The 21,405-nt window shown below is 43.2% G+C and overlaps 1 protein-coding gene across 1 annotated transcript; it reads right to left on the bottom strand.

Moving 5' to 3' along the window:
- Positions 1-399: 399 nt before the first annotated feature.
- LOC115416072 (cytosolic carboxypeptidase 4-like) lies at positions 400-20,391 on the bottom strand (the record flags this gene model as incomplete). The annotated part of the gene is made up of 5 exons (XM_030129782.1): positions 20,175-20,391; positions 17,452-17,535; positions 17,246-17,335; positions 638-786; positions 400-487 (listed from the first exon to the last, which is right to left on the bottom strand). Coding segments are annotated over exons 1-5 (599 nt in total), but the record flags the coding sequence as incomplete, so codon positions are not given.
- Positions 20,392-21,405: the final 1,014 nt, after the last annotated feature.

Below are 21,405 nucleotides of genomic sequence, written 5' to 3' on the forward strand. Positions count from 1 at the left end.
ATAACTCATGTGTGTTCTACCTGTAATAACACGTGTTTTACCTTTAATAACATGTGTGTTCTACCTTTAATAAAACGTGTTCTACCTGTAATAACACGTGTTCTACCTGTAATAACATGTGTTTTACCTGTAATAACATGTGTTTTACCTGTAATAACTCATGTGTGTTCTACCCTTAATAACACGTGTGTTCTACCTGTAATAACACGTGTTTTACCTTTAATAACACGTGTGTTCTACCTTTAATAAAACGTGTTCTACCTGTAATAACACGTGTTCTACCTGTAATAACACGTGTTTTACCTGTAATAACACGTGTGTGTTCTACCTGTAATAACACGTGTGTTCTACCTGTAATAACACGTGTGTGTTCTACCTGTAATAACACGTGTGTTCTACCTGTAATAACAGATGTCTGTTCCAGTGCGGACCCAGTGTGGTCGACCTTCTAGAGCCTCTGTGACTGAATACAGGACAGGCTGCATACCTGAAACACACACACACAAGGAAATACACACACTGAAACACACGTTGAACATGCTCAGTGGTGACACAGGCACAGGTGGGGAGTCAGGGTTAGGGTTAGGGTTGGGGTTAGGTTTAGGGTCTATGGGGGTTGGGGGGGGGGGGGTCGTACCGTAGTTGAACTGACTGTTGCTCTTCTCACAGTTGATGATGTTAAATCTGTACGGGACGTCAGCCTCCATGTTACTGAGTTCAAAATAAAACCACTGAGAATTATGGGAACTGTTTACATCTGTGTTCAGGAGGAGGTCATATTCAAACCTGTAGGAGGAGGAGAAGAGGAAGAAGAGGAGGAGGAGGAGGAGGAAGAGGAGGAGGAGGAGGAAGAGGCGGAGGAGGAGGAGGAGGAGGAGGAGGAGGAGGAAGAATCAGATGAATGTGCAGTTGTTCTTTCAGTTCAGTTCATATTTGTGTTTTCACTTCTTCCTCGTTTGGTTCGTTTCAAATGGAACAGAGTTCGTTTCTCCAGAAAGTCTGGACTTTTTTTCAGTGTGAATACAAACATGTGAACTCAGATTGGAACCAAACAAGCGGACCCAGACCACCTAGAAGAGCTGGTCTGGACCCAGGTCTGGACCCAGACCACCTATAAGATGTGGTCTGGGTCCGCTTCCAAACAGACTGGGCCGGTTCACTTCTGCTGTGAATAGAACCGACCTCAAACTGAACCAAACTAAGGAATCTTGTGCCTTTTTGTGCTTGATGAGCCACCGTAGCCACTGGAAGGAGCAGAGGTTTACAGGTGGTCAGAGGTTTACAGGTGGTCTGAGGTTTACAGGTGGTCAGAGGTTTACAGGTGGTCTGAGGTTTACAGGTGGTCAGAGGTTTACAGGTGGTCTGAGGTTTACAGGTGGTCAGATTTTTACAGGTGGTCTGAGGTTTACAGGTGGTCTGAGGTTTACAGGTGGTCAGAGGTTTACAGGTGGTCTGAGCAAACAGCAGATATGAGCTGTGGACAGATGTGGACCAATGAGGACACTGAATGTGTCACTGACATCTGGTCACATGTCCACATTATGAAACTGGCTCCAACTGAGCTTTTCTTGAGTGTTAACATTATTTTCGTAAATCTGTGTCTGTAAAAATACCATTTATATTCTGAAAATGATAACTTTATGTAGGAGCACCACGTCTATTTTCATCAACACTGGCCGTCTCTGATTGACCCCGCCCCCAACTTTTCTGTCCAATGCCAGCGCAGTTCGTCACATGCATGCTTCTGTTCACGCATTTTGATCCACGAGCAAAAAGTGGAATGTGAATGTGATCCGACCCAAATGAAAAAAAGAAAGTCTGCGTTTGATCTGAACCAAATAAGCGGACCAAAGGACTGTCCAGGTATGAATACAGACTTAAACAGACTGAACCAGTGTGTGACGTCTGAACCTGGACCAGACTAAACCTGGACCAGACCAAAACCTGGACCAGACTAAACCTGGACCAGACCAAACCCTGGAACAGACTAAATCTGAACCAGACCAAAACCTGGAACAGACTAAACCTGGACCAGACCAAAACCTGGACCAGACCAAAACCTGGACCAGACCAAACCCTGGAACAGACTAAATCTGGACCAGACCAAAACCTGGAACAGACTAAACCTGGACCAGACCAAAACCTGGACCAGACCAAAACCTGGACCAGACCAAAGAATGACCAGTGGGTTAGGGTATGCCAAGGCTCTCCCATCTCTGGTGGGGGGGGGGGGGGAGAGTTAGAGTTGTAACTCCAAAGTCAAACAGGACTCATGTAATGCATTACAATTCTGACAATAATATTTGGAGGTAAGGATTTACTTTGAAGTAACAATAATAAGTAATCTGTAATAGATTGCAGTTTGGAAGGAACTTGCACAACAGCGGTGGTAAGGTATGAGGGCAAAAGGACCACATCTGAGTTGTACCGTACCATCTTCTTCCTCTTATCCGGGTCCAGGTGGGTGGGTGGGGGGGGGGGGGGCCGCAGCCTCAGCAGAGGAGCCCAGACAGCCCTTCCCCCTCCACAGCCCCTCCCACCTGCTCTTCCAGGTGAACCCTGAGGCGTTCCCAGACCACAGGTAGAATCCCTCCAGCATGTCCTGGATCGGTCCTGGGTCGATCCTGGGTCGGTCCTGGGTAAGTCCTGGGTCGGTCCTGAGGTCTCCTCCTGCATGGACACACCTCTAACCCCTCCCCAGGGAGGAGTCCAGGAGGCATCCTCACTAGATGGACCTCCTCCACTGGTTCCTCTGGACCTGGAGGAGGAGCAGCAGCTCTACTCTGAGCCCCTCCCACATGTCCCAGCTCCTCCCCTTATCTTTAGGGCTGAGCCAGCCCACCCTGCACAGGAACCTCATTTCCTTGCTTGTACTCGTGTCCTGGTTCTTTGGGCCCTTACCCAGACCTCATGACCACAGCTGAGGGTCTGAATGCAGATCCACTGGTGGATCCAAACCTGCTCCTTTGGGCTCAGCTCCCTCTTCACCACAACAGACCGGTTTAGTGTTCACATTACAGCAGACTCCGCCCTGATCTGCCTGTCAAACTCCCGCCCCATCCTACCCTCACTTATGAACAAGATCCTGAGGTACTTGAACTCCTCCACCTGAGGCAGGACTTCCCCCAACCCCCAGTGGGAACTCCACCCTGTTCCGGCTCAGTTGACAGCAGCAGCTCCCTATCCTCACTGAACACAGAGTGGGTGAGTCAACCCCCCCACCCCCTGAGGTGTCCGATGGTTTGTCAGAGTCTCTGTGGAGCCAATCGATAGTCATCCTCCATGTCCTCACCAAATTCCTCCCACACCTGAGTTTTTCCCTGTGCGACCGCTAAGGCCACGCACCACTGGTCCAGCCGGTCTTCTACTTCCACAGACACATGGGTCCGCTGGTCCAGCCAGTCCTCTACTTCCACAGACCCACAGGTCCACTGGTCCAACCGGTCCTCTACTTCCACAGACCCACAGGTCCACTGGTCCAGCCGGTCCCCTCCTTCCACAGACACACGGGTCCACTGGTCCAGCCGGTCCCCTCCTTCCACAGACACACGGGTCCACTGGTCCAGCCAGTCCTCTACTTCTACAGACCCACAGGTCCACTGGTCCAGCCGGTCCCCTCCTTCCACAGACACACGGGTACACTGGTCCACCCAGTCCTCTACTTCTACAGACCCACAGGTCCACTGGTCCAGCCGGTCCCCTCCTTCCACAGACCCACAGGTCCACTGGTCCAGCCAGTCCTCTACTTCCACAGACCCGGAGGTCCACTGGTCCAGCCGGTCCCCTCCTTCCACAGACCCACAGGTCCACTTGTCCAGCTGGTCCCCTCCTTCCACAGACCCACAGACTAGCCACACCCTGTAGACCTCTTTCTTCCTGACAGCTGATTTCCACCACCACTGCTACCTTGCGACCTCAGCTGCCTCATCAATGCCCACCCAGCCTATTTGGACTCAAAGTCCCCCTCCACCCTCAGGACATAGAGGCTCTGTCAGAGGTGTCAGCTGACTGGTTCTTCTTCCAGGCGTTCCCTGCACACCTGCACTGCTTGCTTCAGTCTACCAGGTCTGCGTGGTGTTTTTTCCTGCCACTTGGTCTAACTCACAACCAGGTAGTGGTCAGTGGTCAGCTCCACATGTCTCTGTACCTGAATGTCCGGAACATATGACCACAGGTCTGATGACACAACTACAAAATTGACCATTGACCGGACACCTAGGATGTCCTGGTGCCATCTGGACCGACGGGCATCCTTCTGTTCCAACATGGTGTTAGTTTTGGCCAAACTGCCACTCATACACAAGTCCACCTCCTCAGACTGTTCCTCCCACCTCACCCTTCCAGGTCACACTGTTCACGTCCATGTGGGTGTTGAAGTCCCCCAGGAGGACAATGGAGTCCCCTTTCAGGGTGCAGGGAAGTAAACCTTTCATTCACTGGGGTATAGATGAGTTTCATGGGACATATGCATTCATTCAGTCTTGGAGGAAGAAGTCATGCCGAGTTCGTAGCATGTTAAAGGATGGACCTGCCAAACTCCTGTTAAAGGATGGACCTGCTAAACTCCTGTTAAAGGATGGATCTGCTAAACTCCTGTTAGAGGATGGACCTGCTAAACTCCTGTTAAAGGATGGACCTGCTAAACTCCTGTTAAAGGATGGATCTGCTAAACTCCTGTTAGAGGATGGACCTGCTAAACTCCTGTTAAAGGATGGACCTGCCAAACTCCTGTTAAAGGATGGACCTGCTAAACTCCTGTTAGAGGATGGACCCGCTAAACTCCTGTTAAAGGATGGATCTGCTAAACTCCTGTTAGAGGATGGACCTGCTAAACTCCTGTTAAAGGATGGACCTGCTAAACTCCTGTTAGAGGATGGACCTGCTAAACTCCTGTTAAAGGATGGACCTGCTAAACTCCTGTTAAAGGATGGACCTGCTAAACTCCTGTTAGAGGATGGACCCGCTAAACTCCTGTTAAAGGATGGATCTGCTAAACTCCTGTTAGAGGATGGACCTGCTAAACTCCTGTTAAAGGATGGACCTGCTAAACTCCTGTTAAAGGATGGACCTGCTAAACTCCTGTTAGAGGATGGACCCGCTAAACTCCTGTTAGAGGATGGACCCGCTAAACTCCTGATAGAGGATGGACCCGCTAAACTCCTGTTAGAGGATGGACCCGCTAAACTCCTGTTAAAGGATGGACCCGCAAAACTCCTGTTAAAGCATGGACCCGCTAAACTCCTGTTAAAGGATGGACCTGCTAAACTCCTGTTAAAGGATGGACCTGCTAAACTCCTGTTAAAGGATGGACCTGCTAAACTCCTGCTAAAGGATGGACCTGCTAAACTCCTGTGTGCCATTTATTCCTTCTTTTTCACCAGTATCAGTTCTGCATACAGACCGCTGGGTTCCACTGGTGGCAACGCTGGTTCTGTTTAGAGTTATTACCACCATTAACCTAGCTTCTCATTATAGTTAGCCAAGCTTCTCAGTATAGTTAGTCTAGCTTCTCAGTATAGTTAGTCTAGCTTCTCAGTATAGTTAGCCTGTGTGCCTGTTGCCTTAGCGGTGTGTAAAAACAGAATAGTCCTCATGTGGTCCGGTGCTGCAGACCCTTTAAACCTCCAGGAGGACTTCCCCTGGACCATCACCTACAGACACAGTGGCTGTGGATCTACATGCTCCCTTTGAGTTTCCTCAGCTGGGTGAGGCAGATGGAAGTGGGCGGAGCTACGGCGGGCGACACCGCTGAGTTCAGCTGGAGCTGGAGACAATACTGCCCCCCCATCTGTGCCGGTCTGCTTTAACTATGGGACAGCCTTCCACATGAGGTCCAGTCACATGATGAAGATGGGCGGGGCTTTTGGACACAGACAGTTCATGGAGCGTTTACAGCGAACATATGGGACCATTTTACAGCTAACATATGGGACCGTTTTACAGCTAACATATGGAACCGTTTTAAAACTAACATATGGGACCGTTTTAAAGCTAACATATTTAACCGTTTTAAAACTAACATTAGGGGCCGTTTTACAGCTAACATATGGAACCGTTTTAAAACTAACATATGGGACCGTTTTACAGCTAACATATTTAACCGTTTTAAAACTAACATATGTGACCGTTTACAGCTAACATATGGGACCGTTTTAAGACTAAAATATTGGACCTTTTTACAGCTAACATATGGAACCGTTTTAAAACAAACATATGGGACTGTTTTACAGCTAACGTATGGAACCGTTTTAAAACTAACATATGGGACCGTTTTAACGCTAACATATGGAACCGTTTTAAAACTAACATATGGGACCATTTTACAGCAAACATATTTAACCGTTTTAAAACTAACATATGGGACCGTTTACAGCTAACATATGGAACCGTTTTAATACTAAAATATTGGACCTTTTTACAGCTAAAATATGGAACCATTTTAAAACAAACATATGGGACTGTTTTACAGCTAACATATGGAACCGTTTTAAAACTAATATATGGGACCGTTTAAACGCTAACATTTTAAACCGTTTTAAAACTAACATATGGGAAAGTTTTACAGCTAACATATGGGACCGTTTTAAAACTAACATATGGGACCGTTTTACAGCTAACATATGGGACCGTTTTACAGCTAACATATGGAACCGTTTTACAGCTAACATATGGAACCGTTTTACAGCTAACATATGGAACTGTTTTAAAACTAACATATGGGACCGTTTTACAGCTAACATATGGGACCGTTTTACAGCTAACATATGGGACCGTTTTACAGCTAACATATGGAACCATTTTAAAACTAACATATGGGACCGTTTTACAGCTAACATATGGGACCGTTTTAAAACTAACATATGGGACCGTTTTACAGCTAACATATGGAACGGTTTTAAAACTAAAATATGGGACCGATTTACAACTAACATATGGGACCGTTTTACAGCTAACATATGGAACCATTTTAAAACTAACATATGGGACCGTTTTACAGCTAACATATGGGACCGTTTTAAAACTAACATATGGGACCGTTTTACAGCTAACATATGGAACGGTTTTAAAACTAAAATATGGGACCGATTTACAACTAACATATGGGACCGTTTTACAGCTAACATATGGGACCGTTTTAAAACTAACATATGGGACCGTTTTACAGCTAACATATGGGACCGTTTTACTGCTAACATATGGGACCGTTTAACAGCAAATATATGGAACCGTTTTAAAACTAACATATGGGACCGTTTTACAGCTAACATATGGGACCGTTTTACTGCTAACATATGGGACCGTTTTACAGCTAACATATGGAACAGTTTTAAAACTAACATATGGGACCGTTTTAAAACTAACATATGGGACGATTTTACAGCTAACATATGGGACCGTTTTACTGCTAACATATGGAACCGTTTTAAGGCTAACATATGGGACCGTTTTAAGGCTAACATATGGGACCGTTTTAAGGCTAACATATGGGACCGTTTTACAGCTAACATATGGGACCGTTTTACAGCTAACATATGGAACCGTTTTAAAACTAACATATGGGACCATTTTACAGCTAACATGTGGAACCGTTTTACAGCTAACATATGGGACCGTTTTACAGCTAACATATGGGACCGTTTTACAGCTAACATATGGAACAGTTTTAAAACTAACATATGGGACCGTTTTAAAACTAACATATGGGACCATTTTACAGCTAACATATGGGACCGTTTTAAAACTAACATATGGGACCATTTTTCAGCTAACATATGGGACCGTTTTACAGCTAACATATGGAACCGTTTTAAAACTAACATATGGGACCATTTTACAGCTAACATGTGGAACTGTTTTACAGCTAACATATGGGACCGTTTTACAGCTAACATATGGGACCGTTTTACTGCTAACATATGGAACCGTTTTAAAGCTAACATTTGGGACCGTTTTAAAACTAACATATGGGACCGTTTCAAAGCTAACATATGGAACCGTTTAAAAACTAACATATGGGACCGTTTTAAAGCTAACATATGGGACCGTTTTACAGCTAACATATGGGACCGTTTTACAGCTAACATATGGGACCATTTTACAGCTAACATATGGAACCATTTTAAAACTAATATATGGGACCGTTTTACAGCTAACATATGGGACCGTTTTAAAATAAAAATATGGGACCGTTTTACAGCTAACATATGGGACCGTTTTACTGCTAACATATGGGACCGTTTAAAAGCTAACATATGGAACCGTTTTAAAACTAACATATGGGACCGTTTTAACGCTAACATATTTAACCGTTTTAAAACTAACATATGGAACCGTTTTAAAACTAACATATGGGACCGTTTTACAGCTAACATATGGGACCGTTTTACAGCTAACATATGGAACCGTTTTAAAACTAACATATGGAACCGTTTTACTGCTAACATATGGGACCGTTTTACAGCTAACATATGGAACCGTTTTAAAACTAACATATGGGACCGTTTTACAGCTAACATTTGAGACCGTTTTACAGCTAACATATGGAACCGTTTTAAAACTAACATATGGAACCGTTTTACTGCTAACATATGGGACCGTTTTACAGCTAACATATGGAACCGTTTTAAAACTAACATATGGGACCGTTTTAATGCTAACATATGGAACGCTTTAAAAACTAACATATGGGACCGTTTCAAAACTAACATATGGGACCGTTTCAAAACTAACATATGGGACCGTTTTACAGCTAACATATGGGACCATTTTAAAACTAACATATGGAACCGTTTTACAGCTAACATATGGAACCGTTTTAAAACTAAAATATTGGACCTTTTTACAGCTAACATATGGAACCGTTTTAAAACTAACATATGGGACCGTTTTAACGCTAACATATTTAACCGTTTTACAACTAACGTATGGAACCGTTTTAAAACTAACATATGGGACCGTTTTAACGCTAACATATTTAACCGTTTTACAACTAACGTATGGAACCGTTTTAAAACTAACATATGGGACCGTTTTACAGCTAACATATGGGACCGTTTTACAGCTAACATATGGGACCGTTTTACAGCTAACATATGGAACCGTTTTACAGCTAACATATGGAACCGTTTTAAAACTAACATATGGGACCGTTTTACAGCTAACATATGGGACCGTTTTACAGCTAACATATGGGACCGTTTTACAGCTAACATATGGGACCGTTTTAAAACTAACATATGGGACCGTTTTACAGCTAACATATGGGACCGTTTTACTGCTAACATATGGAACCGTTTTACAGCTAACATATTGAACCGTTTTAAAACTAACATATGGGACCGTTTTACAGCTAACATATGGAACAGTTTTAAAACATACATATGGGACCATTTTAAAACTAACATATGGGACCATTTTACAGCTAACATATGGGACCATTTTACTGCTAACATATGGAACCATTTTTCAGCTAACATATGGAACCGTTTTAATGCTAACATAAGGAACGGTTTAAAAACTAACATATGGGACCGTTTTACTGCTAATATATGGGACCGTTTCAAAACTAACATATGGGACCGTTTTACAGCTAACATATGGAACCATTTTAAAACTAACATATGGAACCGTTTTAAAACTAACATATGGAACCGTTTTAAAACTAACATATGGAACCGTTTTCAAACTAACATATGGGACCGTTTTACAGCTAACATATGGGACCGTTTTACAGCTAACATATGGGACCGCTTTAAAACTAACATATGGGACCGTTTTACAGCTAACATATGGAACCGTTTTAAAACTAACATATGGGACCGTTTTACTGCTAACATATGGGACCGTTTTACAGCTAACATATGGGACCGTTTTACAGCTAACATATGGAACCGTTTTAAAACAAACATATGGGACCATTTTAAAACTAACATATGGGACCATTTTACAGCTAACATATGGGACCGTTTTACTGCTAACATATGGAACCATTTTTCAGCTAACATATGGAACCGTTTTAATGCTAACATAAGGAACGGTTTAAAAACTAACATGTGGGACCGTTTTACTGCTAATATATGGGACCGTTTCAAAACTAACATATGGGACCGTTTTACAGCTAACATATGGAACCGTTTTAAAACTAACATATGGAACCGTTTTAAAACTAACATATGGAACCGTTTTAAAACTAACATATGGAACCGTTTTCAAACTAACATATGGGACCGTTTTACAGCTAACATATGGAACCGTTTTAAAATTAACATATGGGACCGTTTTACAGCTAACATATGGGACCGCTTTAAAACTAACATATGGGACCGTTTTACAGCTAACATATGGAACCGTTTTAAAACTAACATATGGGACCGTTTTACAGCTAACATATGGGACCGTTTTACTGCTAACATATGGGACCGTTTTACAGCTAACATATGGAACCGTTTTAAAACTAACATATGGAACCGTTTTACAGCTAACATATGGGACCGTTTTAAAACTAACATATGGGACCGTTTTACAGCTAACATATGGAACCGTTTTAAAACTAACATATGGGACCGTTTTAATGCTTACATATGGAACGCTTTAAAAACTAACATATGGGACCGTTTCAAAACTAACATATGGGACCGTTTCAAAACTAACATATGGGACCGTTTTACATCTAACATATGGGACCATTTTAAAACTAACATATGGAACCGTTTTACAGCTAACATATGGAACCGTTTTAAAACTAAAATATTGGACCTTTTTACAGCTAACATATGGAACCGTTTTAAAACTAACATATGGGACCGTTTTAACGCTAACATATTTAACCGTTTTACAACTAACGTATGTAACCGTTTTAAAACTAACATATGGGACCGTTTTACAGCTAACATATGGGACCGTTTTACAGCTAACATATGGGACCGTTTTACAGCTAACATATGGGACCGTTTTACAGCTAACATATGGGACCGCTTTAAAACTAACATATGGGACCGTTTTACAGCTAACATATGGAACCGTTTTAAAACTAACATATGGGACCGTTTTACTGCTAACATATGGGACCGTTTTACAGCTAACATATGGAACCGTTTTACTGCTAACATATGGGACCGTTTTACAGCTAACATATGGAACTGTTTTAAAACAAACATATGGGACCATTTTAAAACTAACATATGGGACCGTTTTACAGCTAACATATGGAACCGTTTTAAAACTAACATATGGAACCGTTTTAAAACTAACATATGGAACCGTTTTCAAACTAACATATGGGACCGTTTTACAGCTAACATATGGAACCGTTTTAAAACTAACATATGGGACCGTTTTACAGCTAACATATGGGACCGCTTTAAAACTAACATATGGGACCGTTTTACAGCTAACATATGGAACCGTTTTAAAACTAACATATGGAACCGTTTTACAGCTAACATATGGGACCGTTTTACTGCTAACATATGGGACCGTTTTACAGCTAACATATGGAACCGTTTTAAAACTAACATATGGAACCGTTTTAAAACTAACATATGGGACCGTTTTAAAACTAACATATGGAACCGTTTTAAAACTAACATATGGGACCGTTTTACAGCTAACATATGGGACCGTTTTAAAACTAACATATGGGACCGTTTTACAGCTAACATATGGAACCGTTTTAAAACTAACATATGGGACCGTTTTAATGCTTACATATGGAACGCTTTAAAAACTAACATATGGGACCGTTTCAAAACTAAAATATGGGACCGTTTCAAAACTAACATATGGGACCGTTTTACAGCTAACATATGGGACCATTTTAAAACTAACATATGGAACCGTTTTACAGCTAACATATGGAACCGTTTTAAAACTAAAATATTGGACCTTCTTACAGCTAACATATGGAACCGTTTTAAAACTAACATATGGGACCGTTTTAACGCTAACATATTTAACCGTTTTACAACTAACGTATGGAACCGTTTTAAAACTAACATATGGGACCGTTTTACAGCTAACATATGGGACCGTTTTACAGCTAACATATGGGACCGTTTTACAGCTAACATATGGAACCGTTTTACAGCTAACATATGGAACCGTTTTACAACTAACATATGGGACCGTTTTACAGCTAACATATGGGACCATTTTACAGCTAACATATGGGACCGTTTTACAGCTAACATATGGGACCGTTTTAAAACTAACATATGGGACCGTTTTACAGCTAACATATGGGACCGTTTTACTGCTAACATATGGAACCGTTTTACAGCTAACATATGGAACCGTTTTAAAACTAACATATGGGACCGTTTTACAGCTAACATATGGGACCGTTTTACTGCTAACATATGGGACCATTTTACAGCTAACATATGGAACAGTTTTAAAACATACATATGGGACCATTTTAAAACTAACATATGGGACCATTTTACAGCTAACATATGGAACCGTTTTAAAACTAACATATGGGACCGTTTTACAGCTAACATATGGGACCGTTTTACAGCTAACATATGGAACCGTTTTACTGCTAACATATGGGACCGTTTTACAGCTAACATATGGAACCGTTTTAAAACAAACATATGGGACCATTTTAAAACTAACATATGGGACCATTTTACAGCTAACATATGGGACCGTTTTACTGCTAACATATGGAACCATTTTTCAGCTAACATATGGAACCGTTTTAATGCTAACATAAGGAACGGTTTAAAAACTAACATGTGGGACCGTTTTACTGCTAATATATGGGACCGTTTCAAAACTAACATATGGGACCGTTTTACAGCTAACATATGGAACCGTTTTAAAACTAACATATGGAACCGTTTTAAAACTAACATATGGAACCGTTTTCAAACTAACATATGGAACCGTTTTCAAACTAACATATGGGACCGTTTTACAGCTAACATATGGAACCGTTTTAAAACTAACATATGGGACCGTTTTACAGCTAACATATGGGACCGCTTTAAAACTAACATATGGGACCGTTTTACAGCTAACATATGGAACCGTTTTAAAACTAACATATGGGACCGTTTTACAGCTAACATATGGGACCGTTTTACTGCTAACATATGGGACCGTTTTACAGCTAACATATGGAACCGTTTTAAAACTAACATATGGAACCGTTTTAAAACTAACATATGGGACCGTTTTAAAACTAACATATGGAACGGTTTAAAAACTAACATATGGGACCGTTTTACAGCTAACATATGGGACCGTTTTAAAACTAACATATGGGACCGTTTTACAGCTAACATATGGAACCGTTTTAAAACTAACATATGGGACCGTTTTAATGCTTACATATGGAACGCTTTAAAAACTAACATATGGGACCGTTTCAAAACTAAAATATGGGACCGTTTCAAAACTAACATATGGGACCGTTTTACAGCTAACCTATGGGACCATTTTAAAACTAACATATGGAACCGTTTTACAGCTAACATATGGAACCGTTTTAAAACTAAAATATTGGACCTTTTTACAGCTAACATATGGAACCGTTTTAAAACTAACATATGGGACCGTTTTAACGCTAACATATTTAACCGTTTTACAACTAACGTATGGAACCGTTTTAAAACTAACATATGGGACCGTTTTACAGCTAACATATGGGACCGTTTTACAGCTAACATATGGGACCGTTTTACAGCTAACATATGGAACCGTTTTACAGCTAACATATGGAACCGTTTTACAACTAACATATGGGACCGTTTTACAGCTAACATATGGGACCGTTTTACAGCTAACATATGGGACCGTTTTACAGCTAACATATGGGACCGTTTTAAAACTAACATATGGGACCGTTTTACAGCTAACATATGGGACCGTTTTACTGCTAACATATGGAACCGTTTTACAGCTAACATATGGAACCGTTTTAAAACTAACATATGGGACCGTTTTACAGCTAACATATGGGACCGTTTTACTGCTAACATATGGGACCATTTTACAGCTAACATATGGAACAGTTTTAAAACATACATATGGGACCATTTTAAAACTAACATATGGGACCATTTTACAGCTAACATATGGGACCATTTTACTGCTAACATATGGAACCGTTTTTCAGCTAACATATGGAACCGTTTTAATGCAAACATAAGGAACGGTTTAAAAACTAACATATGGGACCGTTTTACTGCTAATATATGGGACCGTTTCAAAACTAACATATGGGACCGTTTTACAGCTAACATATGGAACCATTTTAAAACTAACATATGGAACCGTTTTAAAACTAACATATGGAACCGTTTTAAAACTAACGTATGGAACCGTTTTCAAACTAACATATGGGACCGTTTTACAGCTAACATATGGAACCGTTTTAAAACTGACATATGGGACCGTTTTACAGCTAACATATGGGACCGTTTTACAGCTAACATATGGGACCGTTTTACAGCTAACATATGGGACCGCTTTAAAACTAACATATGGGACCGTTTTACAGCTAACATATGGAACCGTTTTAAAACTAACATATGGGACCGTTTTACTGCTAACATATGGGACCGTTTTACAGCTAACATATGGAACCGTTTTACTGCTAACATATGGGACCGTTTTACAGCTAACATATGGGACCGTTTTACTGCTAACATATGGGACCGTTTTACAGTTAACATATGGAACCGTTTTAAAACAAACATATGGGACCATTTTAAAACTAACATATGGGACCATTTTACAGCTAACATATGGGACCGTTTTACTGCTAACATATGGAACCATTTTTCAGCTAACATATGGAACCGTTTTAATGCTAACATAAGGAACGGTTTAAAAACTAACATGTGGGACCGTTTTACTGCTAATATATGGGACCGTTTCAAAACTAACGTATGGGACCGTTTTACAGCTAACATATGGAACCGTTTTAAAACTAACATATGGAACCGTTTTAAAACTAACATGTGGAACCGTTTTAAAACTAACATATGGGACCGTTTTACAGCTAACATATGGAACCGTTTTAAAACTAACATATGGGACCGTTTTACAGCTAACATATGGGACCGCTTTAAAACTAACATATGGGACCGTTTTACAGCTAACATATGGAACCGTTTTAAAACTAACATATGGGACCGTTTTACAGCTAACATATGGGACCGTTTTACTGCTAACATATGGGACCGTTTTACAGCTAACATATGGAACCGTTTTAAAACTAACATATGGGACCGTTTTACAGCTAACATATGGGACCATTTTACAGCTAACATATGGGACCGTTTTAAAACTAACATATGGGACCGTTTTAAAACTAACATATGGAACCGTTTTAAAACTAACATATGGGACCGTTTTACAGCTAACATATGCGACCGTTTTAAAACTAACATATGGGACCCTTTTACAGCTAACATATGGGACCGTTTTACAGCTAACATATGGGACCGTTTTACAGCTAACATATGGGACCGTTTACAGCTAACATATGGGACCGTTTTACAGCTAACATATGGGACCGTTTTACAGCTAACATATGGGACCGTTTTACAGCTAACATATGGGACCGTTTTAAAGCGAACATATGGGACAGTTTTACAGCTAACATATTGGACCGTTTTACAGCGAACATATGGGACCGTTTAACAGCTAACATATGGGACCGTTTACAGCTAACATATGGGACCGTTTTACAGCTAACATATGGGTCCGTTTTACAGCTAACATATGGGTCCGTTTTACAGCTAACATATGGGACCGTTTTACAGCGAACATATGGGACCGTTTTAAAGCAAACATATGGGACCGTTTTACAGCTAACATATTGGACCGTTTTACAGCTAACATATGGGACCATTTTACAGCGAACATATGGGACCGTTTTACAGCTAACATATGGAACCATTTTAAAACTAATATATGGGACCGTTTTACAGCTAACATATGGGACCGTTTTAAAACAAACATATGGGACCGTTTTACAGCTAACATATGGGACCGTTTTAAAGCGAACATATGGGACCGTTTTAAAGCGAACATATGGGACCGTTTTACAGCTAACATATGGGACCGTTTTACAGCTAACATATGGGACCGTTTTTCAGCGAACATATGGGACCGTTTTACAGCTAACATATGGGACCGTTTTAAAACTAACATATGGGACCGTTTAACAGCTAACATATGGGACCGTTTTACCGCGAACATATGGGACTGTTCACCAGTTCTGGGGCAGTACCTGCAGGTGTACAGCTGATGTGAGCCGGCTGGAACTGGGAACACTGGTTTTACTTACGAGTGTCGCATCACTGTTGGTAGTAAACATGTCAACTCATCTATTGCCGCGTTTTCACTACATGTAACTGGGTCGATTCCACACTGGTACCAGGTCCTATTCCAGACCCGTTTCCACTCTGGTACCAGGTCCTATTCCAGACCGGTTCCACTCTGGTACCAGGTCCTGTTCCAGACCGGTTCCACTCTGGTACCAGGTCCTATTTCCGACCATTTCCATTCCAGGATACTACCCACTTTCCAGTCCCTGGTCGTCATAGCGATGTGGTGCGTTCCTTCTGTGTGCTCTGCTCACAGTTGCTGATAAACTCGCTCGTTGCCTGTTGTCTCATCAAACTCCTGCTGAATGTTTACGTCATCCACCAAAGACTGAACCTCCTGACTAAATGGTGTAGTTTTACAGGCTGTCATCATGTAGATTCACCTACCGCTACGTTTACTGTCAACTTCTGCATCTGTTTTTGGAAAAGGGCGGGGCACACAGACCACTCTGACCAATCAGTGGTCTACAGTGTTTACGTAGTGTCACCTTTAGTATCTGGTCCTCAGCGGAGGAGGTACCAAAAAACTAGTACCAGGTACCAGATTCCAAAAAAACTAGTACCAGGTACCAGATTCCAGGTCCTGTTTTGTAATGGAAATGCAAAAAGGACGAGTGGAGTCGAACCGAGCCGGTACAAACGTAGTGGAAGCGCAGCATATGGGGCCTTTATCACAGCAGACAGACTCACAAATAAGGAAACACACAAACACCAGTCCAAAGAAAAACACCAGATAAAGCAACACTTCTGACTTTGTGGATCCAGATAGTGTGACTACCATTATGGAGGTGTAAACAACAATCACATGACCAGTGATGTCAGCTTCAAGTCCTCAATAGATCTGACTCTGTGTGTGTGTGTGTGTGTGTGTGTGTGTGTGTGTGTGTGTGTGCGGATACCTGCGGACCTGGACAGCCTTCCTCAGGTTTCCACTTTCAAACTTAGAGAAAAACCTGAGAGAATCCATAGTGTGTGACAGGCCCCGCCCACTGAAACACAGACAAACAGGACTGCACCTGAACTCAACACCACTAGGACCACATATGTGCACATTCATCTCAGTTTGACTGTGCATAAAGTGCGCTGTCAGAGTAAAGTGTGGTACCTGTCATCCTCCAGGTCAAACACCACCTGATTGATGATGTCATCGGTGTGAAGGAAGCGCCGCACATCTTCAAACACTTTCTGCCTGAAAACAAACCACAGTTTTGTTTTTTTTTCCTTTTTTTTCTTTTTTTCTGGGCTCAGCTGTCTGTACTGATAAGGCAGCAGCCCACACCAGCTGTACTCCCAGTCGTCATTGGCCATTTTTCTGACACCTTTGCTTGTGTATCCTCTTTTATTTGGACATTTTACCAGGGAGTATCTCACACTACTTTTTTTTTTTTTCCTACTTGTCTTGTCCAGCGTTCTAACAGTAGAATGGTAGTCTGGTTCCTTTTGGTGCTGAACACATGTGCTTTGCCAAGGGTAACTTCATAAAGTATATGAAGCACCCTTTGATATTCTACTGTGTTTATTATGAGTTTAGTTGAACCACATTTCGGTGCCGGACCTGACATGGGGGGTGGGGGTGGGGGGGCAGAAGAAGGGGAGAAAACAAGAGAGAAGAAGGTGGAGAAGACCCTCACAAGAAAGTATCAACAATACAAACAGCAACAACCATGGAGACAATTATAATGGAAACAGTAACTACAACCAGAACTGAGTAAACTGGGCAGAAGAGAGAGAAGAAAACAGAACAAAACAAACAAAACTACAAAAACAAAACAAAACAAACAAAACTACAAAAAAAATAACAACAATGAAATACATAAGACCTATGAAATGATGAATATAAGAAAAGAAAGCATGAACAAAATGTCGTATACCACATTCGCACAAATAATCCCTATACCAGATAATCCCAGTACCAGATAATCCCAGTACCAGATCCACACACATCAGTTGTTCTCATTCATCTACTGTGACAGAGTGAACCAGGCAAACAGACTGAGGTGAAGAACACACACATGCAACCACACACACCCCCCTCCCCCCAAGGATCAGGGACCGACCCAGAGGGCCCCAAGGCCCGGCCACCCAGCAGACACCACAGAGAGGGGGGATCCAACCCGCCCCCCGGGAGGCAACAGTGTGCCTGCCCTGAAGATGGTCGAGGGAGGCCCCCCACCAGAGGCCCCACAGCAGCCGAGCACAGGCCCCAGGAGGCCAGGGATGACAGCCGCCACCCCCCCGCCGGGGGCCGGCCACCCAGGGGCAGGCGAGGAGCCGGTCCCCAAGCCCCACGAGCCCAGGAGCCACCCGTCTCCCCGGGCAGGGGTCCCACCCAGCACACCGGGCGGCCAGGCCGGCCCAGACCGCCACCCGCTGCAGGCCTGCGCACACCCCGATGCCACAGCCAAGCGCCCTGGGGGCCCGGAGGCCCACCTCCCCATCCCACCAAGCCCAACCCCCAAACCCCACACACACCCCAGTCCCCCACTCACCCACACAAGCATATGCACACACACACCCACTGACTCCCAGACATACACACCACCCATCCCACATGTTCGACCATTCATACACACACACACACACACACACACACACACACAAACACCTCCACCCATGCCCATACACCCACCTACCCACATGCACACCCACACGTACACATGTACATGTACACACATACCCACACATGTACTCACACCCATCAACAGGCCCTCCCACCCACCTGCACACACACCTGCACGCACCAGACACACGTATCCAGAGTGCCCCCCCCTTCCCCCCCGGCAGCAAGCAGCACCACCGCGAGTCCCCCCAAGGCGCGGGACCCGAGCGCAGCCCCAGCACCAACCGCAGCCCAGAGCGGCAACACCAGCCGCCAGGAACCCCACTGCAGTCCACCACCCCGCCAGCAACCGCCACACCCCCGATGCCCGCACACACACATCTTTCCCGGTCCCAACACGACCTGTGGTGGGCAAGAGAGCGGCTAGCCCCGCCCCCCAACAGGTTTTAAAAGTTTAACTAAAATCCTTTTTACTGGAGAAGAGGACAAACCAGGGGGCGGGGTTAGCCCTGAGGGATGTCAGCAGGGGGCGGGGTTAGCAGGGTTCCACCCACCGTCCCCTAGGGCTCCACCCACCGTCCCCTAGGGCTCCGTCCACCGTCCCCTGGGGCTCCACCCACTGTCACCTTGGTGCCTCAGTGCTGGGGGAGGGGTTCACCATGGAGGGTCCAACACAGAGGGTTAAGGCTAAGATTAAGGTTAAAGTTAAGGCTAAGGTTAAGGTTAAAGTTAAGGTTAAGGCCAAGGTTAAGGCAAAAATTAAGGTTAAGGTTTAGATTAAGATTAAGGTTAAGGCTAAGGTTAACGCTAAAGCTAAGGTTAAGGCTAAGGTTAACGCTAAAGCTAAGGTTAAGGCTAAGGTTAAGGCTACAGCTAAGGCTAAGATTAAGACTAAGGCTAAGTTTAAGGCTAAGGTTAAGGTTAAAGCTCTGTTGTCTGTCTTTAGTCCTTTGTTTGGACCTCTATTGGACTGGAGTCCCAGTGGTCTCCCAGTGGACCAGGTCTGTGGTGGTCAGGTGGTCTAGGACCAGGACAGTGGACCAGGTCTGTGGTGGTCAGGTGGTCCAGGTCTATGGTGGTCAGCTGGTCCAGATCTATAGTGGTCAGTTGGTCCAGGTCTGTGGTGGTCAGGTGGTCCAGGTCCAGGACAGTGGACCAGGTCTGTGGTGCTCAAGTGGTCCAGGTCTGTGGTTGTCAGGTGGTCCAAGTCTGTGGGTGTCAGGTGGTGCAGGTCTCTGGTGGTCAGGTGGTCCAGGTCCAGGACCTACCTCTGGACGTGGGGCTTACGGAGGGCCATGGGCTCAGGTCCAGGTGGGGGCAGGTGACCCCAGAAGTCCGGGAAGGCCAGGATGCTGAAGCCGGGTATGGACCTGGTCCTAGAGGCGGAGTCCCGGTACAGTCTGGGGTCGTGGTGGGGGATCCGGGTCCCAGTGCGGTCCAGTAACCTGTCAATCATCGACCGAAGGCGGGACTCTGCTGCTTCAGCTTCATCATCATCAGAAATGTTGTGATCCAGAGGTCTGAAACATACACATATACGCACATAACACATACATATATATATATATATATATATATATATATATATATATATATATATATATATATATATATACAGGGTGGGGAAGCAAAATGTACAATATTTTGAGGCAGGGATTGAAAGACAGTGTATGACCAGTTAGTTTATTGAAAGTCATGAGAATTTATTTGCCACAAGAAAATGTCCATAACAGAAAATGTTTTTATTCTGTGTCCTCCTTCTTTCTCAATAACTGCCTTCACACACTTCCTGAAACTTGCACAAGTGTTCCTCAAATATTCGGGTGACAACTTCTGCCATTCTTCTTTAATAGTATCTTTAAGAAAGTCGACACTGCTGTGTGATGTTCTATTGGTAGCATGTTCTAAAACGCCCCAAACAGCAGAATCCAGAGGGTTTAGATCTGGGCTAGAAGGCGGACATAAACAGGATTCCCAAAAATTGCTAAAGTTGGATTTGTTGCTGTTGTCAACAAGTGTTTTGGTGTTCTTGTGTAAGATTTTAACTTCAAATCCTATTTTACTGTATTTCTAATGGTCTTGTTGTCTACCTCAAGTTCAATTGCCATTTTTCTCATGGATTTGGTTGGATCCTTTAGGATTTTGGATTTGAGAGCTTTAATAAAAGCTTTGGTACGTTTTTTGTTGCTTCCTCCACTTCCAGACTTTCTGGTCATAGTTTTGCTCATAGTCATTCTCTTCTTTCCATTATAAACAGTCTTTATGGACACTCCAACTATTTTTGAAATCTCCTTCGGTGTGACGAGTGCATTCAGCAAATCACACACTCTTTGACGTTTGCTTTCCTGATTACTCATATGGGCAAAAGTTTGTGAAAAGGTATGGATAATAGTGTTAGGTATGATTATGACATCAGTATATGTTTGGGTTCAAAACCACTGACGTAGTGTCTGCTGAGAAAAAACAACTGAATGTTCAGTGTACATTTTGCTTCCCCAC

This window comes from Sphaeramia orbicularis, unplaced genomic scaffold (genome assembly GCF_902148855.1).
Source record: "Sphaeramia orbicularis unplaced genomic scaffold, fSphaOr1.1, whole genome shotgun sequence".
In the NCBI taxonomy this organism is placed as follows: Eukaryota; Metazoa; Chordata; class Actinopteri; order Kurtiformes; family Apogonidae; genus Sphaeramia; species Sphaeramia orbicularis.